General features: G+C 33.9%; 3 protein-coding genes and 1 long non-coding RNA gene across 8 annotated transcripts; all 4 read left to right on the top strand.

The window, feature by feature from the left end:
• The first annotated feature begins 4,643 nt into the window (after positions 1-4,643).
• Positions 4,644-5,646, top strand: LOC108859525 (uncharacterized). The gene is made up of 2 exons (XR_001950493.2): positions 4,644-5,104; positions 5,238-5,646. It is a non-coding gene; the product is annotated as an uncharacterized LOC108859525 (long non-coding RNA).
• Positions 5,647-10,634: 4,988 nt separating this feature from the next.
• On the top strand, positions 10,635-15,449 carry LOC108856577 (TSA1-like protein). 2 transcript variants are annotated; one of them, XM_018630413.2, is made up of 26 exons: positions 10,635-10,789; positions 10,904-10,955; positions 11,050-11,189; positions 11,281-11,350; positions 11,485-11,562; positions 11,656-11,703; positions 11,793-11,852; positions 11,960-12,007; positions 12,108-12,173; positions 12,267-12,314; positions 12,386-12,448; positions 12,533-12,580; positions 12,656-12,724; positions 12,810-12,857; positions 12,937-12,999; positions 13,072-13,119; positions 13,202-13,267; positions 13,356-13,403; positions 13,503-13,571; positions 13,645-13,692; positions 13,786-13,830; positions 13,921-13,971; positions 14,072-14,161; positions 14,244-14,273; positions 14,414-14,517; positions 14,597-15,449. In XM_018630413.2, the coding sequence occupies exons 1-26, from the start codon at positions 10,700-10,702 to the stop codon at positions 15,299-15,301; spliced, it is 2,295 nt and encodes a 764-aa protein (XP_018485915.1). In that variant the 5' UTR covers positions 10,635-10,699; the 3' UTR covers positions 15,302-15,449. The 2 variants fall into 2 exon arrangements, with proteins under 2 accessions (XP_018485915.1, XP_018485917.1); XM_018630415.2 differs by lacking the exons at positions 13,503-13,571; positions 13,645-13,692.
• A 1,604-nt stretch (positions 15,450-17,053) lies between these two features.
• LOC108857193 (nuclear transcription factor Y subunit B-3) lies at positions 17,054-17,907 on the top strand. The gene has a single exon (XM_018631145.2). It carries the CDS (start codon positions 17,163-17,165, stop codon positions 17,667-17,669), a length of 507 nt encoding a protein of 168 aa, XP_018486647.1. The 5' UTR covers positions 17,054-17,162; the 3' UTR covers positions 17,670-17,907.
• A 1,641-nt stretch (positions 17,908-19,548) lies between these two features.
• LOC108856218 (uncharacterized) lies at positions 19,549-22,463 on the top strand. Of its 4 annotated transcripts, none has more exons than XM_018629981.2 (6): positions 19,549-19,639; positions 19,816-19,918; positions 20,106-21,037; positions 21,115-21,914; positions 22,001-22,057; positions 22,136-22,463. In XM_018629981.2, exons 3-6 carry the CDS (start codon positions 20,125-20,127, stop codon positions 22,376-22,378), a joined length of 2,013 nt encoding a protein of 670 aa, XP_018485483.1. In that variant the 5' UTR covers positions 19,549-19,639; positions 19,816-19,918; positions 20,106-20,124; the 3' UTR covers positions 22,379-22,463. The 4 variants fall into 4 exon arrangements, with proteins under 4 accessions (XP_018485483.1, XP_056842440.1, XP_018485484.1 ...); XM_056986460.1 differs by having other exon boundaries at positions 19,550-19,639; positions 19,845-19,914; XM_018629982.2 differs by having other exon boundaries at positions 19,550-19,639; positions 19,845-19,918.
• The last annotated feature ends 1,019 nt before the right edge of the window (positions 22,464-23,482 follow it).

Below are 23,482 nucleotides of genomic sequence, written 5' to 3'. Positions count from 1 at the left end.
AGGCAAAATAAGTAACATCACCTGAACTCTGAGTATTGTCTATCTCATAATTACAATATTCGTCTAGTGTGCTCGTTTAAAAAATGAATGGCCCAGTGAAAAAAAATACGGTAACTAATACTCCTACTGATTTATTATTTGGTTTAAGTCACATATCTAACATGTGCTAATTAATTATTCTTACTGTTTGGATCATATTATAGACTTATAGTTGACTTTAAGTTTAAGCTAAATACAATAAAAAGGGAATCCACATCTTCTAACAAAGACTCGAGTCACTCGACACGTTACAGTCATTGACAAAAAAAAAAGAATAGACAAGAACCAAAAAAATAATGAATGCATCTATACTACTAAAGCATGATTTTATTGGATTCTTTACTAAAAATATTTTTTTTCTTTACTAACATCACATGTTTATTATGGGTAACCAAGTAATATTAAAAACATATTTATATTGGGTCATTTTTTTGATTCAGCCCACTGTCCACATCAGATCTCTCTTTGATCATTTGGATCAATTAAGAAATCATATACAATTCTTATTTTTTCTTTCTTTTGGGCCATTGAATCCAAGTTCAAATAATTTATTTTCAATCATTCTTAATATTTTGTGTAGTAAACAAAAATTAAACACTTAATTACTATATTTTTCTTTTAAATATAATTTAAGCATTCATAAAAAAATATGAATTTTTCATTGAAAAGTATAAATCTTTATTACAAGTATATACTTTTTATTAAAAAATTAACCACATAATAAAATTAATTTATCAGAGTTATACCAACTTAATTCATTAAAAAATAAAGTTAATTTTCTAAATATAAATACTCATTTAAAATGAAACACGATAAAAAAGATAAAAAACTTAGAGCATCTCCAATGTATTACTCTATTTTCTACTCCAAAATGGAGTAACTCCAAAATGCAGTAGGGTTTTGCTCCAGTATATTACTCCATTTTCTACTCCAAAATTGAATATTTTTAATATTTTATATTTTATATTTATTTTAAAATTAGTAATACCACCTTTCATTTATACTATTTGCAAAACAGTCCATATTTTCACTTTGTAACATTTCTATTAACTACAATATTAACCACAATTAATTTTTATTATATAATTAAAATTACTCAACAAGGTTTAAAAAGGAATTATTTAATACACTAAAAATATATTACATTGTTTAAACACAATAATACATCAACTTAAATTATTCATTAAAAATATTATAATTATTCACTACAAATCTTTTTTGTTTTATATTATATATTTTGTTACATAAAATATTTCATTAGATGGCTGTTTATATAATTAATAAATATTAATAGTAAAATTTATAATATATATATAGTAAATGACATTGTTATATTTATTTATAATAATATTTTATTAAAAAAATATTTAAATGTGAAGGACCACTTTGTAAATAAAAAAGTTCAACTCTATTTTGCAGTGGTTTTTGGAGTGGGGTTGGAACTGATTTTACTGCAAAATGGAGTTTGAAATGGGTTTCGAAGTGAGGTTGGAGATGCTCTTAAGTCTTTTATAAAAAACACAAATATATGAAAATATGATATTTACTAAATATTTGTAAATTTAAAAAAATAAAGAAAAATAAATCCGCGCTTTCAAAGCGCAAATCAAAATCTAGTATATTCTTGTATCGTAAAATGTAGCTTTAAACCTCCATCCCACAAGTAACTAATCATTCCTCGAATTTCTCTAAAAAGAGATTCCACAAGATATCAATATGAGAAATTTATCAAATACGACTCAAAACTTGATTTTAAACGCATAAATATACACGAGCTACTTTTCATTGGTTGTTCTATTCCGGTCTGATTACCCAAACCACCTCAAGTTTGAGTAATATAATAACAGTTTTTCGTCAAAAAAATGCATAAATATACACAAATTTTAATCAAATACAAAACTAACCTAAAAGTTTTGTGAAATTACAATCAGTCTCTCATAATTTATTTTTACGAGAAAAAAAAACAGAATTAATTTTTACGAAAATAAACCCGGAAAATAACCCTAGAAAATCTTCTAAGTTTTTTTAAGTCTTCAGAGGTTTCTGGAAGTCTTCTCGTATAGTAGATTTTAAAAATAATTTATAAATTTTATGAAAAATATTTTGTTGAGAAAAAATTGAAATCATCTAATTATAAACATTTGTAAATGATATAAATTAAAATATAGTAAAATTGAATTATTTTTAACATAGATGAGTGAATATAGTAAATCATAATATTCTTTGGTTTAAGGTTTGGTAACATATGTTATATTATTGTATGTTTTTAGGGTTAAATTTTGGAAGTTAAACTTTTTTTTTTGAAAAATTAAATTTTGACCTATTTAGTTTTATGTGTATGTAACAAGCACTTTTTAACTTGAATTTAAGTTTAATAAAATGTTTAGTTAGTTAACTAAGTTTAGGGTTTATATTTAGGGTCTAGACGACTTCCACGAAGTCTTTAGATGAATAGTATTTACGGAGTAGACGGCTTTCAGGAAGTATTCTGATGAATAATATTTGACCTAAATAATTTTTTTTGTCTCCATATAAAAAGAAAAATTTACACATTGTCTCTCTTCTTCTCAGATGACTACAACAAAAATGTAATGTTTTCACTCTAAAACTCTCTAACCTGTTTATAATCTCTTTGAACTTGAGAACACTAAACTTTATATCAATTTTTCATTTTTGTCTTATGTCTTTCTCACTAATTTATCTTGTTTTGTAGGTTTTTGATCACATGATTCTCATTTTCTACTTCTTTAAAAGCATATCTATAAATTTTAGATATGTATTTTTGTGTGTTCTATAAAAGTATATTTATCTAATCTCCGATTCATTTTCTCTGTTTTGAAGCCATTTGAACGTTTTTGGATATGCAAGTTTTTCAGATATGGATTTGGATATGCAGGTTTTTAAGATCTGAAAGACTTTGGAAGACTTTGGGAAGTCTTCTAAAGTATAATGCGTTAGAAAACTTCCAGGAAGTCTTTCCGACGACTTCCTGTAAGTATTTTGATAGAGTCTTCTTCCATGTCTCCTCTTTTATAACAGATCTGAGCGTTTTGTTAAGTTTTCATGTCTGATTTTTCTTCATTTAGTAACTTTTTGTTGCATAAAACTCTTAATTTTTTCTCAAACTAAAATTCTTTAACCTCTTTCTAATATGTTTAAACATGAAAACACAAAACTTTACATCAATTTCTCATTCTTTCTCATGTTTTTCTTACTAATTTAACTTGTTTTTGCAGGGTTTTATCACATGGTTTTCATCTTTCACTCTTTTGAAAGTAGATCTAAATTTTAGATATGTATTTTTGTGTGTTATACAAAAGTATATTTATCTAATCTTCCACTCATTTTCTCTGTTTCGAAACCATTTGAACATTTTTGGATATGCAGGTTTTTTAGGTCTAGAAGACTTTGAAAGACTTCTGGAAAGTCTTCTCTGGAAAACTTCTTGGAGGTCTTCTGACGGAGTCTTCTCCCGTGTCTCCTATTTAATAACAGATTTGAGCGTTTTGGTAAGTTTTAATGTCTAATTTTTTTTTTCATTTAGTAACCTCTTGTTGCATAAAACTCATAACTTTTTCCCAAACTAAAATTTTCTAACCTTTTTCTAATCTTTGTAAACATGAAAACACAAAATTATGTATCAATTTCTCATTTTCTCATGTTTTCTTACTAATGTATCTTGTTTTTGCATGTTTTTATCACATGATTCTCATCTTCCACTCCTTTAAAAGTAGATCTAATTTTTTTGGATATGTATTTTTGTGTGTTCTTTAAGGTTTCTTCCACTTATTTTTCTCTTTTTGAAAATATTTGAACATTTTTGGATTTCTGAGTTAGACTTTGAAGACTTCTGGAAAGTTTTCTCGGAAATCTTCTAACATATAATGTGTTAGAAGAATTCCTGGAAGTCTTCAATGAAAGTCTCATAGAATCACCTAGAAACTTTAATAAACATGTAACCTCATAGATATCACCAATTAAGTTAGAAGTTTAATTCTATAGCCCAAATATTGACTAATATATATGAATTAACAAGAAAATGTTAAAAAATCTTTAAAATTTTAGATAAAATGAAAGTTTATTAAACATTGACACAGAAAATTTTTTCCACGAAATTTTTCTGGACGACTTGTCGTTCATTTGGATCTCATTTTTGGAAGTATTCCTTTGTAAATATTGGCTTACTTTTGTTAACAAAAAAATCTCAAAAATACCAGAGAAGACTTCCCGATAAGTCGTCTAGGATAAATATGTTAGTTTTGTATTTTACCGAATTGTGTCAAAATTTTGGTAATACCAGAGAAGACTTCCCGGTAACTATAGAGTAATATATAGCATACCCCAAATTAATCATATACCCTAAACTCTAACTAAAAATCCTACAACTCTAAATCTTTTTTTTATTATTTAACTTCAAATTTTAAATTTAATTTCAAAGTCTAATCTCAAATCTTAAAAATAAATCCAAAACACTATATTGCAAATCCCAAACTCACTAATCATTTTGTTAATTTTGTATCATTAGTTTTATTTAACCATTAAACTTGTAATTATTCAACAGTGTCTAAGCTTTTATTCAGAATCTTGAAATTTATATTGCAAATTTTATTAATTTTTAATAGATTATGCATTAAAACTAAACAACAAAATAGTGATAAAAAACACTAAAGTAAGTGTTAATCCCTGAACTTCTTTCTTATTGGTCAAAAAAGAAGGGCAAGGATTACCCCTTATCAGATCACAACCATTGATTAAACATCATCCAACGGACACCACTAAACATTTTTTTTCATTTTTTTTTTCATTTTTTGTTCATTTCTTCATCTTCTCTCACGTCTCTTGCTCTCCTACTCTCTTTCTCTCCACTGTGACAAAGCTCTCTTCTTCTTCTCTTCCATTATTTCTCTCTTCTTTGACAGATCTAATCGCTTTTGCACGGAACGGAGATTCAATCGACCAGTACACGTGAGGCTGTGTCCCCGTATGCGCTTTTGCAGAGCATGGCAAACTCGATTTCGAGTTTGTTTAAGATGGATACGAGTCCTTCTCTGTGCCAGACTGAGTGGTGAGTACACTCGAGTCTCTATCTCTCTGTTTCTCTCTGTCTCTGTCTCGCTCTCTCTCTGTTTCTCTGTGTCTGGCTCTCTCTCAATATATCTCTGTCTCTTTGAATCTAATTTTTTTTTTGATTTTGGTAGGTTGCCAGCAGAGATGCTGGTCCGTGGTCGTGAGCAGCCGTGAAATCTTCTGATTTCAAGAAAGACGAGACGGAATTCCAGTAGATCTGGAAGAAGCTGGAGGAGATGAGGCTTCATGGGGAAGACGACGTCCACATGGAGATGATGATGAATACACGACCATGTCCAACGGCGACGGGAGGAGGTGGAGGACGACCGGTGGTTGAAGACTTCGACGGTGGAAAAAAAAGAAGAAGCTATGGCGGCTGAGTTTCTTTTTCTTTTAGGTTTAGTGTTTTTTTAGGGTTTTTTTGGTTTAGTGCAAACCAAATTGGAGAAATTGTTGTTGGTTACTTTATGTTTTGATTTCTGGTTTATTTTTGTAAACCGGAATTTATTTATATAAAACAATTTTAATTTATAAATTAAATTATTTTATTTTTAATTATAAAACAATTTTCAATAATTTTAATTATTTTTTAATTGAAAGATTACGTATCATAGCACCAAATATGGATTGTTATATAAATTAATAATAGCATTCAAATATTGTTATCATATCTCTATTTTTCGTAGCATTTACAAAATGCTATCGTAGATGGGGTATCTATGATGGCTGCCGTATACATAGCATTTATGAATTCGATATTAAACCTCTAATATAACATATTTCCCGTGCTAACAATGAACATATTTCTTGTAGTGTTGGCTGAGGTTTGTGACCTTCTCTGGAAAGGATGACTGTGATGATGAATATGTGAGAATCATGGAACGCTTATTTTTAGGATATAGATTGCAAAGAAACTAAAGAAGGTGGTGGTGGGGAAGTAAATGAGATGTAGTGGGATCTCAGATTACAGAGAATGAATGTTGAGTTTAATGGCGGCTTCTTAATGCTTCTCGCGTGCGTTACTTATCTTTTTCACAGGGAATTATGGTAATCGAGAAGACGACTCTGTCTAAAGCAAATGATTACGTGGCTTGAAAATGATTCCTTATTGGTTGATTATTTTTGCAGACGTGGACAGCCCCAGAACTCTAGAATAAGAGCTTTTAGTATAGTTCTGATCGTACATAACTGATAATTTATCATACATAAAGCGAACGCTTTTTTAGCAGGCTTCTCAAGGATCGGGCCTAAAGTCTTCGTTTATTAGTCTGGAGCTTTGAGCTAACAAATAGGTTTTTGCTGGTATTGGGCTAATTTGCAAGCTGAAAACCGAAGATGCTGCTGAGCAGGAGACTGAAATAAGCTAAAGTTTACAACAACAGAAACACTGATACCGGGAGTTGCTGTGTCGACAAGATTCAGGTGGTGATCAGATGATAAGAAGGTAACGAAACTGATGGAAAGGAAGGCACATAAGAATGTGGAGACTTGAGCTCATTCCACGAGCATTCAAGTATAGCAAAAACGCATTCACCGGACTTGCAAGTTACAAGTGTAGTGTTTGAGACGTATTGTTTAGGAAAAGACCATTTCTCAGTTAACATCACTATTTGTTTAGGAGATTCAAAATTTAAAACTGATCATGCTTATATAATGGTTAAGAATCAGTTTTTATTTTATCACTCTACGTTACGTCGTTAGCACGTTTTAGGAAACTATTGTTAGAAGAAACATAAGAAATGCTAGAGCCACGAAATGAGGACATAGGAAGCAAGCTCGGTGGCGCATTTTCCGGGGAAGTAATGTGATGATTCTCCTCTTAATCTCTTATTTGATTCTCACCGTCAGGCTGTTGTACTTTTCATATCAATACAATTAAAACAACAGACATTTTTCAGACATCCCATTATCATTTAATTTTAATTAATAAATTATAGAAATTAGTTATAACAACCAAATAAATAGCTGATATATAAAAATAAATTGCAGACTCCACCTTATTTACAATCCAAAATATATGGAAATTATAATATGTTAATTTTTTTTGTATTTACTGTCCACCTCAGAATATATCAATTATTCTCAATATATAATCCTAACTAAATGAATAATTGAGTACAGATTTCTATAAGTATAATAATATTACTATAATAGTATACTTATTTGATATAATATTTACCAAACATTTAAAATAAATTTAATTTATTATTATGTTCTTAGTAATAGTATTTTCCAAATTAAAAAAATAAAATCAACACCGGATTAATATTTATAAATATCTAAACAATTCCTATATCTTGGGGACATAAAAACTAAAACCAAATTAAAACCAAAATAAAAACCAAATGGATATCTAAATAAACAAAATAAAGTTTATATATTTTTGAAATGATAAAATTTAATTTTAAAATGATAAAATACTCTAAAACTACTATCTATAAACTGAACTACACAGAAAAAGGATTTCCCTACTATTTTTATTCAAAAATTTTGAAATTATTTTTAATTTCTGCTATAATAGAATCACCTGAATATTTTTTAAGCCAAAGTATCTATTATATGATATAATATTTACCAAATATTTAAAATAAATTTAGTTTATTATTATGTTCTTAGTAATAGTATTTTCCAAATAAAAAAAAAATCAACACCGGATTAATATTTATAATATCTAAACAAGTCCTATATCTTGGGACAGAAAAACTACAACCAAATCAAAACCAAACTAAAACCCAAATGGATATCCAAATATTCAAAATACAGTCTATATATTTTTAAAATATTTATTATATTTAATTTTAAAATGATAAAATATTTTAAAATACTATCTATAAACTGAACTACACAAAAACGGATTTCTCTACTATTTCTATCCAAAATATTTGAAATTATTTTTAATTTTATGCTAAAATAGAATCACCCGAATATTTTTTATCCAAAGTATCTAAATTTATCCGACTTATCCATTATTTTTTTCTGAAATTTCAAAAAACATCATTTTACCCTAATTACTCTTATCCAAAAAAAAGAAGAACCTGGCCATAGTCGAATTGAACTCGAAATTTTAAATGGTTTTCCAAACCAAACCGGAAACCAAATTAACCAAACCAAAATCAAATACAAATTCATAAATAACCGAACAATTCTTATATTTCTACCCAAAAGATGAATTTTCATACTATTTTTATCCAAAATATTTAAAATTATTTTAATTTTCTGCTAGAATAGAATCACTCGATTACTCTTTAGCTAAAATATCTATATTTATCTGAATTATCCGTTATTTTTCCAAAAATTTCATTTTTACCCCAATTACTCTAAATTATCTAAAAACAAGAACCGGACCATAGTCGAATTGAACTCAAAATTTTAACGGGTTCTTAACATTGTTATTCGAACCAAACCGAAAACTAAGTTAACCAAACCAAAATCAAATCCAAATTCATAAATAACCGAACGATTCTTATATTTCTTGAATCGAGAAATGGAAATCAAACTGGAATGAATCTGAAAACAAAAAAAAAAACAAATTAGAACCAAACAGAAAACCAAATGCGTACAAACATATTAGTGAGCAAATAAATAGGATAATAAATATGTCAACAAAAATAATCCCGCGCTTTCTAAGCGCGGGTCAAAATCTAGTGTTATATTAATTTATAATGTTTTTAGAACATGTTATTCGTGGAAAAAAATACTACTCCCTCCGTTTCATATTATTTATCGTTCTAAGTCTTTGCACACAGATTAAAAAAATATTTAATTTTACATATTTCCAAAATAAAAATACTATTACCAATACACATCGACCAATATAAAAATAGAATAGAGAATATTTTCAATAAATTTTGCATTGAAAACCGAAAACGATACTTATTTTGAAACAAAAATTTTGTTCTAGAACGACATATAATTTGAAACGGAGGGAGTACTTGTTAATAAAAATTAATATAGAACGGAATGAACTGAAAGCTAAAATTATTTAATCAGCAGGCTGCCTTTATCAGTTTACATCATTCATTGTACATCTAAACTTTTTTTATACTTGAACTAAACGACTAGATCCCAAAAGAAAAGTGTTTGATGTCTTTAACAAAAAAAGTGTTTGAATTGTAAGAAAAGAAAAGTGTTAATTATTGGCTTTGTCGGGTTAAATTAATAAGGTAGATGAAGAGGGAGTGTGCTTATATAGGACTTGCAGATTTGTTAAGAAGGAGTTTTATATGAACTAATAAATGTGGATTAGTAAGTAAAATATAAATTATAGTCGACGTCCTTGAGTAGGCCTGGAAATTTGAGTCACAGCTCGCGGATCCCGTCCCGTTTGATCCGCCGCGGGGCGGGTGCGGATCGAAGAAATTTTAAAAATCGATTCGCGGGTGCGGGTATGGGTTATGAATATTTTTTTGCGGGGTGGATGCAGGTTGGTAGATTTTGAATTGCGGGTACCCTTCAACCCGCAATTTTTTATTTTTTTTTAGTTTTCTTTTTAAATGTTATTTTTGTTAAAAAGATAAATATTTTTTTAAAATACAAATTTTTTAAAAAATAATAATTAAAAATTTTAAAAATATATAAAAAATAATTATAAATATATTATTTATATATAAATTTTATAAAAAAAAAATTAAATAATTATTTTTTTAAAATATATATAATCTGCGGATCCCGCGGGTTACCTGCAAAATTAGCAGGGCGGGTGCGGGTGCAATTATCTCTGTTCGCGGATCGTGCTGATGAAGATTTTGAAAAAAAAAAAAAACCGCGGGTTGCGGGTCATGCGGGGCGGGTTTGACCCGCAACCCACCCCTATCCTTGAGATCTGTAAGTCTGATTTTGAATTCAATGCTCTCGTTAAGATATATTTAAATAATCGATAATTGAGTTGTAAACGACACATATGTTGTCACTCCATAATAAGTTTTTAAATGTCTCATGTTCCACGCTAATATTATCTTATGCTAGTACAGATTTCTCCGCGCGCCAATGGGTGTAATAAAAAAACACTCGAGTATATCTGAAAGATACGAGTTGGTAGTTATGACCATCGCATATTGATTTGAATCAGCAAAGAAGGTTCGCAATAAGTGGACAAGTTTTTCCTTTTTTTTGTTTTGTTAAAAGATAAACGTAGTACGCAGACAAGATTAGTTAAACCGAGTATATAGTTATATTGTTTACAAAAAAAAAAAGAGTATATAGTTATATTTCATGTTCTATTCTGAATAGCTAGCGTGAATACTCTATTTATATTTCAGAATTTAAACTTATAGCTTAACATTCCAAATACAAAAATGTTTATTTCAAAAATCTCGTCATTAACATATTCAAAGAAAAAAAAATATGTCATACTTACTGAACGCCAACAAAGAAATTACTGAAAGTAAGGTATGTCCTGGAGATGTCATTAAAAAAACTACTAAGAGTCAAAACCAATAAAAAGCGTAAAAGAAATTTGTAAGCAGGAACTTAGAAACTATATAAAATTAAAGCCACGTGAATTTCTATTATTAAACAAAAAAGCCACGTTGGGTTGTGAAGGGTTTATATGTTCTACTCAAGCTTCAGAGACACTGTCATTTGACATCTTGTGATGAGATTCTACGCCATGGGAACCAAGTTCTTAGCTCTGTGTTTGTCTCTGTGTCTCGTCCTCTCAAGCTTTTACGAAGTTTCTTGCCAGGTACGTCATCCACGCGAACACCTTTTCTTAAACCGTATACATTTATCAAACCAAATAAACGATCCTATCACTTGGTTTCAAACGTATTGACTTTTTCTTTTTTTTTGGTTTTAGGATGAAGGAACTACAGGTTTAAATTTAGATCTGATTGAGCGTGAATATCAAGGTAATATTAGATATATTGTTTAAGCTAATTTAATCTTATATGATCACACCAATCTTTAATAAATAACAAGCAAATTGTGAGTTTTTGCTTGCAGCTTCTCTCCAAGGCAACGAAGGAGGAGAGCAGATTAGTGGGCAGAAAAACAGTACAGTGACTGATAACAACACAATATCTCTGTCTCTATCAGAAGAATCAGTGGAAACTACTAAAGATTCTGCTGATACCTCGTCTCAGGTCAATTACTGTTTATTAATTAGCTTTGGATGACTATGATTTAAAGATTCTTGCAAATTGAGGAACTCTTAATTAATCTCTGGATCTATAGTTAGGAGCTGTTACTGATGAAGTCGTTAAACCTTCAAGTATGTTGGACCACATCGAACTTGAGTTCCAAGGCAAGTCAAACACGTTTACTCTGTTTTTGATCTGTTTAAAAAAAAAAAATTAATTTCGTTTCTGGAACAAGCTTGAATCAAAATGTTAACATGAAGAGTTTGTTTGTTTTCTTTTGTGAACAACTTGATTACAGCACAAATCAATGAACTTAAACAAGCTGGATCTGATGGTATCAACAAAGTTGATGAATCTAAGGATGATGAAAAGCTAGGTTAGGACGATCAAAAACAAATAGTTCTCATCTTTAAATTTAGAACCCTTCTTGCTAAAAGAGTGTTTCCTATGCTGCCTTTTTTTGTTTCAGCTGCTCACAGGAAGAAAATGTTGGAAGAGATCGAACGCGAGTTTGAAGGTACCTTTCCATGTTTCACATTCAGTTCTTAAAGCCATTGTTGTTGATAGATTCTTACTGATCCTTCATTGTCTCATAATTACTTGCAGCTGCTGCAGCTGGATTTGAACAATTCAAGATTGATGATTCCACTCTAGATGATGAACAATGTAAAACACACACACACACTCTCTTCCTGTAGTATTTGTAGCCATCACATTTGGTTCTTCCTCATAATATTATAAGTCCAAGCTTTGTTTATGTTCTTGTGTTACAGCTGCATTGAGAAAAAGCATGCTGGAAGAGATTGAACGCGATTTCGAAGGTATTTTTTGACATTACTCAATATAACATCTATTTAACTTAAAATAATTGATACTCTAAAAATGTTAGCTAACATTTTGTTTGTGTCTTCCTTCTTGAAGCTGCTACAAAAGGTCTTGAACAACTAAAGGCTGATGATCTAACCGGAGCCAACAATGCAGAACACGGTACAAAACAAATATCCTCTTGTCACATTTTTTGATGTCTTATTCTTGTTCACAGTATTCTTGAGTCAGATTTTGTGTGTGTTGTTGTTATAGCTGCAAGGAGACAGAAGATGTTGGAAGAGATTGAAAGAGAGTTTGAAGGTAACTATACTGTTTTTATTTAGGTATCTTTAACAATACCATCTTAGTCCTACTTTTTACTTTGCTTGTAGAAGCTACAAAAGGTCTTGAAGAACTAAGACATTCAACCTCAAGCACAGATGATGATACTCACTGTAATATTTTGTTTTCCCTCTATTATAATGATTACCTTTAATCTCAAGTAGATGACTCATAGATCTGATTGCTGTATAATACAGCTGCAAAGAGACAAAGTATGCTAGATGAGATCGAACGTGAGTTTGAAGGTATCTTGACATTACACTTTATGTATGTCCTAATTGGGTTCACATTCTTAGATTTACATCTTCTTCTACTTGCAGCTGCTACAAGTGGTCTTAAACAGCTAAAGATTAATGCTTACACTGTCCAAGATGTTGACAAAGAGCAAGGTAAGAAACTGTTATCTCTACTTTGATAACTTTTCTCCCTCATTCAGCCTTTCTTAGATATGGATGTCTTTTGTCTTGTTCACAGCTGCGAGGAGACAGAGTATGCTGGATGCAATTGAGCGTGAGTTCGAAGGTATATATATGCAGAGAGAATCTATATAACCTCCTTATTGGTTCAAGAAGTTCTTAGAGTTTTGTTTCCTCTCTTGCAGCGGTTACAGAAAGTTTTAAACAGATTGATGAACTTGCCGATAACAAAGATGAAGGAGACCAATGTAAGATAACCTTTTTTACTTACAGGTTCCTTCACCTTTCTTAACATATGTTTTTATCTTTGTTATCATCAGCTGCAAAGAGGCAAAGTATGTTGGATGAGATTGAGCGTGAATTTGAAGGTACTTTTAACATATTATCATCAAATGTTAATGAGCTCTTGTGGTTCTAATAACAAATCTTAAATCATTTTTTTCCTCGCAGCTGCGACAAGTAGTCTTAAGAAACTAAACCTTGATGATTTCACTGAAGGAGATGACAGTGCACATAGTAATAACTTTTCCTAACTATGTTTTTTTCTGATCTATTTCCATCTTACATAGTATTCTAAAGAATGGTTTTTATTGTTTTGTTACAGATGCAAGGAGAAATAGCATGCTTGAAGCTATCGAACGCGAGTTTGAAGGTTAACTTTCACATAACACTGAACTTCTTAGCCTGAAAATGTAAACCCATTAAAACATATCAAGAAGTTAATTTCTTTTGGTTATGTTCTTACTTGCAGCTGCTACAAAAGGTCTTGAGGAGCTAAAGGGTAGTGAATCAACAGAAGGCAAGGATGACGATGAAAACGGTAATCCCCTTGTATATTTTTTTCCATTTTTGTTTCTAATGTAACCTGAATCGTTCTCAACTTTTTGTTACAGCTGCAAGGAGAAAGAGTATGCTTGACGCTATTGAACGGGAGTTTGAAGGTACCTTTGTACCATTCTTGGCAATTAATTTTGATGAATCCACATAAACTTGTTACAATAATATCTGCTTACATATCATATTCCATGTTTCAGCTGCAACAAGAGGACTTGTAGATATCAATAATCATGAAGAACAAGGTAATAATAATAATTATCTGTGCTACCTTTGTTCCTCTCAAAGCCTCCTGAGATCAAAATTTAAAACTTGTTTTTCCTTTTTGTTAACAGCTGAAACTCATAGAAACAGTATGCTAGAAGCAATCGAACGTGAATATGAAGGTAATCTTGAGAAACAAACACAAGAGTACATAAATCTTAACTAGGAGATTACTCTATATAATCTGAGAGTTTGGTTTGGTCTTTCACTTCTATAACGCAGAAGCTGCAAGTGCAAAGGCTAATGAAAAAGCAGTTGCAAAGAATCCACCAACCATAAGTACAGTGCAGAAAACTTATGGTGGATTCAATGGTGAGTAGCCTTCAGATTCTCACAAACATATATTTTCCAAAAGAAATCAGGTTTCAATGTTTATATGTTATTTATTCAACAGGTGGGTTTGACAGTCTTCTAAAGCCTGCAGGTTAGCCTTTGAAGCTTTTTTTTTTTTGAGAGAATGTTAAATTTATTCATCCCAAAGAAACCTTTTTACAACATGTGTTACTTTGAAACCCACAAGAGAGCTACTCTTAACTGTCTTTTCTCTGTTTATGTTTCTTGCAGATGGTGTTTGTGGTTGTTTCAACCAAGAGAAAGATGGTCTTAAGGCAGACACAGATTCTTCCATTAACATAGCAGAGATACTCGCTGAAGAATCAAAATCCCAGGTTTTGTTAACTAGATTTCACTTTTCAAAACATCTAAAATCAGTTATTGACTTTGTTACCATATTTTGATTTTTGTTAGGACTCAGAGTCCTCTAGCCTCACCACATCACTGAACAATCTTGTTCACACCCATAGAAAAGAAACAACCTCAAAGGTAAGCACAGTTCTTGGCTCATCATCAGTTACTTCCACCACAAGCGAATCATCCGCTACATCAGAGAGCATAGAGAGCTTAAAGCTAACCCTAAAGAAGCTACGCGGTCTAACCGCCCGTGACCTAGTACACCATCCAAACTTCGACGAGATTATAGAAGCCGGTACACGTTACGAGGTACTCAGCTCGGCTTCCATTGGTTACATCTCGTTACTAGCCAAATACAAAACCGTCATCAAAGAAGGACTCGAGGCTTCTCATAGAGTCCACCTCGCTCGAACTCGAGCCAAACTTCTCAAAGAAACCGCCATGGAGAAGCAGAGAGCCGTGGACGCGGAGTTCGCGCTCGCCAAGAGTCTTGCTCAGGGAGGAGACGCCTTGTCCATCAAAATCTTCGCCATCAAGAAACTGTTGGTTAAGCTTGAAGCGGAGAAAGTGAGTGTTGGTCTGAAGTTTAAGTCGACGGAGAGTAATGTAGCAAGGCTTCTTAAGGAGGCTTCTCAGGCTTATGAAGAGTATCATGTGGCTGTGCGTAAGGCGAAGGACGAGCAAGCTGCTGAGGAGTTCGCTCTTGAGACGACCAAGAGAGCTGAACACATTTGGGTTGAGTTTCTTAGCTCGCTTAACTGAACGGATGAGATTCTCGCTTGTGCTTGAAGCTTAGTTGTGGTTCTTTTTCTTGTTTTTATTGGTGTTGTTTTGTTGGGTTATACCGGGAGAAAGAGGTTGAACACAAATAATGTATTATTCCTCTAATAAAACCTTTTTTTTTACTTCATTATATTGACAATGCTATCAATGTTTTTTTCTACAATTGCATTTGACAAAAAAAAAACAATTGCATAAGATGACTTTTTGATGCTGAAAAACAATTATATAATACGCAATTATTAAAAAATAGACTTTAGGGGATATAATCATTTAGATTATTTTTCTTGTGACAGGGCAAACACAATACACATCACACTACAAAGCAATAAAAGAACAGAAGAGAGAGAAGAGTGCTCCACCGTGATTAGTTTTGCCGGCCGACGGAGTGGGCTCCGTTAGCCACCGTCGGTCCGGTTTCCCCTCTTTGTAATTTGTCTACCTTTCCTTCTTTTTCGTTTCGAGTTTTTTCTTTTGGGTTTAATCTTCTGCGTCCGCCGTCGCATCTCTCTATGGGTGGACGGTCGGCTCTGGTTCACCGCTGTAGCTCCTTTCCGTCAAAGGAGAACAGTCGGTTTTAGTTGGAGAAAGTGGAGGAGACTTGGTCATGCTCCTCGAGATAGATGAAGTCTTGGTTGGTGAAGTCGCAGGATGAGAGCTCCGGTGGAGCTCGTTGTCGCTATAGCTAATTTGAGGGTTGGTGGCCGGTGAGGTTTCCGGCGAGTGGTCTAAGGTCCTCGATTCATGTGTCTAGGATTTCATGCGGTTCAAAAGCGGAGGAGATCTCGAAGATCGATGAACACTCCGCCGTGAAGACAGAACAGTGGAGAACGGTGATGTGATGGGTTCGTCTGGAGGCTTTTGGTCTCTAAGCTCCGGCGAACGAGACTTCTTTGGTGTGGCTCCGGCGGTAGAGAGTCGGAGGCGGTCGAGTCGTGTTGCGGTGGTGGTGGATGAGTTGAAGCGGTGTTGACGCGTGCAGCGTGAGATGAGCAGATCTATCCACGTGTCAAGCCTGCGTCTCACCAGACCATCCGCGTGGGGCGTGTCTCGAGATGTCGGTGGTGGTTTTTGGGTTTGGGCTGTGGCCCAGTAGTTTTTCTTTTCGTTGTGGACCGTTTTATCGTTTGGGGTTTTATTTCGGTTTGTATGGTTTTTTTCTTCGGGTTTCGGCCCGATTTGTAATGGGCTCTGGGCCTTTAATGAAATTTCAATTTGGGAAAAAAAAAAGATTATTTTTCTTGTAACCGAGAACTATTACAGTATTACTAGTAAACTAAATACTCCATCAGTTTCCCAAAATAATATTTTTAGTTCATTTATGCATATTAAAAATACAATAGATATTTACAATTAAATGTATTACACTTATTTTACTATACATTTTCCAATAATTATAACCAAAAATGTTGAATTAGTTCAGTAATTCTCATTTAATATTTCTTAAAACTATACAAAAGTATATAAAATATATAAAATCTATTTTTGTAGAACAAAAATAAAATTTAGAAAATCTTAAAAGGAGGACGTAAATCACACAAAATAGAGATTAGTCCACCATTTCCTTGTTAATAGAAATTAACAACCACTCACTCAAATTAATATTGGGGAGAAGATAAGGTAAGGATCAAAGCCAAGATCTCAAATCTCTCTTTCTATCCAACGGATATGATCAAAGCCACGTGTAACTAATCTTATCGACAAAACGAACGACCCATAACTACTCACGTGTCACCACGATCCGATTATTATCCCCTCGATCCAACGGACCCAATACACTCTCTCTTCCCCTCTCCCTCTCTCTCTCTATAACGGCGAACTCCGATTTACCGATCGATCTGAGATGGCGGACTCCGACAACGATTCAGGCGGCCACAAGGACGGAGGCAGCGCGTCGTCGCGCGAGCAGGACAGGTTCCTGCCGATCGCGAACGTGAGCCGGATCATGAAGAAAGCGTTGCCGGGGAACGCGAAGATCTCCAAGGACGCGAAGGAGACGGTGCAGGAGTGCGTATCGGAGTTCATCAGCTTCGTCACCGGAGAGGCGTCCGACAAGTGCCAGAGAGAGAAGAGGAAGACGATCAACGGCGACGATCTCCTCTGGGCGATGACGACGCTAGGGTTCGAGGATTACGTGGAGCCGTTGAAGGTCTACCTGCAGAAGTACAGGGAGCTCGAAGGGGAGAGGATGACGACGGGGAGGCAGGGAGATAAGGAAAGTGGCGGCGGAGGAGGAAATGGAAGCTCCGGCGGTGGGGGATACAATGGGGGAGGAGGGATGTACGGTGGGGTTGTGACGATGGGGCATCATCATCAGGGACACGTGTACGGTGGAAGTGGGATCAATTAGAGAATCAGCAACCTCTGTCTCTGACTTGGTTAACTCGAAATGGCTATATTTTACTTGCAATGTAAATGTATTTATCCTTTTAATGTATTTCTCCTTGCTCTGTTCTTATGCAAGTGTTGTTAATTCTTCTATGTTATTGATCAGAGCCATTCATGGTGCAACAAGTGTTTGTTCTTTAGATGATTCTGAATCATTTTGTATATAATTTAATTGTATTGCATAGAAGAGTTTTTTTTTACCGTTCAGCCACGGCAAGAGGTCTTGTAGAAATCTGATCCCTTTGTTACTCTCAAATCCTTCTTAATTCGTGATGAAACAACGTAGCTTAGTGTAACATTTTGGTCCATTCTAAACTACAAGTGCAAAGGCTGATAGAAAATACTTTAAGAAACTCTCTTTCTTCGTCTCTCTGTGTCTGTAGCTGCTGCTGCAAACAATCAGATTTTCATTTTCTTTTTCCTTTTCACTAAAGTTTACTAAACAAGTCAAGTCACATTTTAAAATGAGATTAGTTTCACCGTTTTCCTGATTATTCAATGAATCAACGTTGACAAAAAAAAAACAATGAATCAGCGGCCAAAAAGGACGTCGGAACCACTTCAATATTTTTCTAGTGTGTCGGCTACTACATTTGTTTAAGTAATTAACTAACTAAAAAACAGTTCAAAAAAAATTAACTAACTAAAATTTGAGTGAAAAAAAAATTGTAGTCTTTTTAATACTTTGATTTTTTTCATGATTTACCTCAAAAGTTATTCATTTGTTTTTCATATTTATTCCTTTTAATTCTACAAATTTCATTTGAGGTTCATAAAATTCCCCGGAGAATAATGAAACAGTGAAATTGCAAATCCACACGAGTTGCTACCACGTGTGAGTATGAACCATTTCATTCTTGGAAAAGGGAGCAGCTGATTAATAATTTTGACTTGACGTCAGCTAACAATAATCTAATCTATTAAAAGTGAAGTACAAATTAGAATTAACCCTTAGTTTTTCTAAATAATTACAAGTCTATGCCACTAGATTTTTTAATCATTTAATTATATTTCTAAATTAAGATTATGGAATCTTACCAATATCTAAACTGATATTTTTTAAACTTGATTATAAAAATATCTAAACTGATATTTTTTAAACATGATTGTAAGAATCTTTTTTAACCAAATATTCTAAGAGTAGCCTTCCATATTCTCATTGTTCACTAAATCACTTTCCAATATATTAAGCAAAAAGTACATGTTATATATTCGGTAAATATTAATTTGTTTTCCTAAATTAAATTTGATTTAAATATACTTCATTTACTTTTCCATTAAATCAATGTCGAAAATATATATTTTTATCAGTTTCAAAAAATACTTTTTTATTGGACAAACAATTTATGGAAATTATAATATCAACTCTTCATTTAACAAATCTAAACGAGAAAGTATCACCAAATTTGAACCTAAACTGGATAAATATCCAAATGGATTTATATTATTCAAATTTATATGTTATATTATTTTTATTTTTAGATTTAGGTAAATATAGAGTATATATAAATTTTGAAAATTTAAAAATAATTTAAACGGATTATCCAAACCTGTAAAGATCCGAATCAAACCGGGACCAAAATTTATAAACAACCGAATACAGCTGGAATCTTTAAACTCAAAAAACTCAAATCCGAATAGATTTTAATCAAATTTGAGTGAGCATCCAAATATAAACCTCTAGCTTAGTCAATATAAAACGATCAAATATTATAAATACATCATTTAGTATAAATAAAAAAAATAAAATCGAAAATTAGTACCCGTGCGGACGCACGGGTCAAGATCTAGTAATTACTTTAAGAAGAGAACCAACCATCAAATTATAAGTAACGGAAAAATCAGCCACTTGTCCAGCTCTGACTCAGTTAACTCCGACCTCTCTCTCTCCGGCGATTCTGTTCAGCTCTTGGCTCAAGCTTAGATTCACAGGTGAATACTCTCTGCATTATAATCTCTCTCTCTTTCTCCTTCGTCTTCGTCTTCCTCTCTGCTTCTTCTTCTTCTTCAAGCTCTTGCGTTGTTTCTCCTCCTCTCTTTGCATCGATATGACTTTCGTCTCGCTTCGTTGATGAACATTTGACTTTACCTTTTCTTCTCGATCGTAGATTTCTCAATCTTAGTTTCTCTACTTCAGAGCATCGCATCGCATCGCATCGCATCGCATCCCCCAAGCATTTGGATCATCGATCAGAGGTTCGCGAATAGTAAGTAAGTTCACTCGCTGCTACGATCTTGATCTTTGTAACTGCATTTGATTCCCTCTCCAACGAACAAACAAACAAACGCGATCTCATTGATCGATCCTAGCAGTTAGTTAGTTACTAAACGAACTTCGATCACAAAACAATTGATAATAGCTGATGATTTTTTGATTTTCTGATTCTTGCCGAGTTAGGAAGATACTTGATGATGCTATGGAGGATCTTGGGCTATTATCACCACTAAGACAAGGCGGCAGCTTCAAGTCTTCGCCTCCAAGGGGCTCACCTACGTTCAGGAGAGTACATTCTGGCGGGAGGACTCCACGCAGAGAGGTCAACAAAGCTAGCGTCGGCGGAGGAGCTCTTCAGTGGTTCAGAACCAACCGTCTTCTCTACTGGCTGCTTTTGATTACTCTCTGGACCTATCTTGGATTCTATGTCCAGTCCAGGTGGGCGCATGCGCATGATGATGATAACAAACTCGAGTACTTGCGTTTTGGAGGCAAACTTAGGGAGGATGCTTTGCATGTGGAGCAGAGTTCTCACACTCTAGTTGATGGTACCAATGTAGTACATGTAGATGTTAATAAGAAGATGCATGTGGCTCTCGCCAAGAAAGTGGATGACGCCACGCCTCGACGAAGCTTGAGTGCCAAGAGGAGGAGGAGGAGGAGAAAGACTCAGAAGGTGAGAAAAGTGGTGGTGGAGGATTCGGATGAGCAAGAAGATCCAGAGCTTCCCAAGACGAACGTTACCTACGGTAAGCTTTTCGGTCCTTTCGGATCGCTAGAGGATAGGATACTCGAGTGGAGTCCGCAGAAGCGGTCAGGGACGTGCGACAGGAAGTCAGACTTTAAACGACTTGTTTGGTCAAGGAGATTCGTCCTGCTTTTCCATGAGCTATCGATGACCGGTGCTCCCATCTCGATGATGGAGCTGGCTTCCGAGCTTATGAGCTGTGGCGCAACGGTCTACGCAGTGGTTCTGAGCAGAAGGGGTGGTTTGTTGCAAGAGCTTGTAAGGAGAAAGATCAAAGTGGTTGAAGACAAAGGAGAGCTCAGCTTCAAAACCGCAATGAAAGCAGATCTCGTCGTTGCGGGATCAGCTGTTTGTGCTACATGGATTGGTATATGCTGATTCCCCCTTTTCATGTTTAGAAATGTGTACTAGCTCACTCAATGCATGTTTGTTTACTCTTTCCAGATCAATACATGGATCACTTTCCAGCTGGTGGAAGTCAAATAGCTTGGTGGGTAATGGAGAACCGGGGAGAGTACTTTGATCGGGCGAAGCCTGTGCTTGACCGTGTGAAGCTGCTTATTTTTCTATCTGAAGTACAGAGTAAACAATGGTTAACATGGTGCGAAGAGGAGCACATAAAGCTTAGGTCTCAGCCAGTTATCGTTCCTCTCTCCGTTAACGATGAGTTGGCTTTTGTAGCCGGGATTTCAAGTTCGCTGAATACTCCAGCACTGACCACAGAGATGATGAAGGCGAAAAGACAAACGCTACGTGAATCCGTCAGAAAGGAGTTTGGTTTGACAGATAAGGATATGCTTGTGATGTCTCTAAGCAGCATTAACCCGACGAAAGGACAGCTTCTTCTCCTTGAATCTGCCGCCTTGGCACTAGAGAGAGAAAAGGAACATGAACACATCAGTGGCATCAAGAAAGAAAATGTTAGTCTTTCAGTCAGACACCGGTTAAGAGGTTCATCACGGAAGATCAAAATCAAGTCTCCAGCTCTTGACGACCCGTCTGCTCTGTCTGCCACCGGTAAAAGGAAGCTGTTGTTGTTCTCTGCCAACGTAACACGGAAACGAGAGTTTAAGCTTCTTCTCGGATCAGTTGGGTCAAAGAGCAACAAAGTTGCGTACGTTAAGGAAATGTTGAACTTCTTGTCAAAGAATGGAAACTTATCGAACTCGGTTGTGTGGACTCTAGCGACCACTCGTGTTGCCTCACTTTACTCTGCAGCAGATGTCTACGTAACAAACTCCCAGGTAAACGTTTCTTATCTTTTGATCTTTTTTATGGCTTCACTTTACAACAGACACTAATCAAGCGTTTGTTCAATCTATGAAAACAGGGAATTGGTGAAACATTTGGGAGAGTGACTATCGAAGCAATGGCTTATGGTCTTCCGGTGAGAAAAAAAAAATGATCTTGATAGAGGAACATGAAATGTTGTTCATCCTAATGATTGTTTTTTACCATGGAGCAGGTGCTTGGAACAGACGCAGGAGGAACAAGAGAGATAGTGGAGCACAATGTTACAGGTCTGCTTCACCCGGTGGGGAGGCCAGGTAACAAAGTGTTGGCTCAGAATCTATTGTTTCTTCTTAGAAACCCATCTACAAGACTACAGCTAGGAAGCGAAGGACGCAAGAAGGTTGAGAAGATGTACATGAAGCAACACATGTACAAGAGATTTGTGGATGTTTTAGTCAAATGCATGAGACCCTAAGTGTGTACTACTTGCCCTTCTCCTTTATTTTGCTTTAGTTACTTGTTCATGATCCAGGATAAATAAAACCCCAATTCTTATCAAATTCCATGATATTCTTTTGTTCTGTAAGTTTCTATATGAGAAATTGCCAAAAATACCATTTTCATAGTACCACTTTTCATGTTTACACTAACCACTTTTACCACTACTTTTAATGAAAAGTTTAGATCTGAAGGTTTAGGATTTAGGGTTTAGATTTGATGTTTTAGGGTTTAAGGTGTATAGTTTAGGGTTTAGAGTTGAGGATTTAGGGTTTAGAGTTGAGGATTTTGGGATTTATAGTTTAGACTTTAGAGTTTAGGGTTTAGGATATTGAATTTAGGGTATATAGTTTAGGGTTTAGGGTTTAGAGTTGAAGATTTTGGGTTTAGGGTTTAGAAGTGGAGGTTTAGGATTTAGAATTTGAGATTAGAATTTTGAAAAGCATATAAAAACAAAGATATAATAGTCTTTAACATTTTAATAAATAATGTATTTTTGAAAATGTATCTTTAGTGGTGGTAAAGATGAATAATAGTACTTTGAAAGTGGTATTTTTGAAAATTCCCCTTTCTATATTCGTTTATTTTTTTACCATTGACGCATGACTTTATATTTTGCCAAAGGAAAGATCGATTAGCAAATTCAATAATGTTACTGTTCTTGGACCAACAGCAATGAGAAATCTCAATGTAACTGTACTTCGATCGTCGCTCTCGGACAAGTTTAAGGAGGCGAAAAAAAGAGAGGATTGGTTATAGAAGAAACAATGTTGTGAGTATGAAGTAATGGAAAATCAATTGATCGTACTCGTTTGGACAGGTTAGGAAACTATACGAAATCAACACACTGAAGTGGAATGGCTGATCACAAGCGATCAATGAGAAGACCTAAGCCTAGATATTGCATAATGATAGTCAAAGTTGCGTGGAAATTAAGGAACTGAGTGATGAGAGAAGATAAACTAATCACTTTTCTTTATACTCATTTTCTTCAAATAAGGAATTGAGTGATAAGAACATATATATATATATTTATATATTCTCAGTTACCTGCTGGTCGTAGTAAGCCAATGTCAACAAA

The sequence above is a fragment of the Raphanus sativus genome, chromosome 5 (genome assembly GCF_000801105.2).
Source record: "Raphanus sativus cultivar WK10039 chromosome 5, ASM80110v3, whole genome shotgun sequence".
NCBI lineage: Eukaryota > Viridiplantae > Streptophyta > Magnoliopsida > Brassicales > Brassicaceae > Raphanus > Raphanus sativus.
The sequence above is the reverse complement of the archived record's forward strand: the minus strand, read 5'-3'. Positions and strand labels throughout refer to the sequence as shown.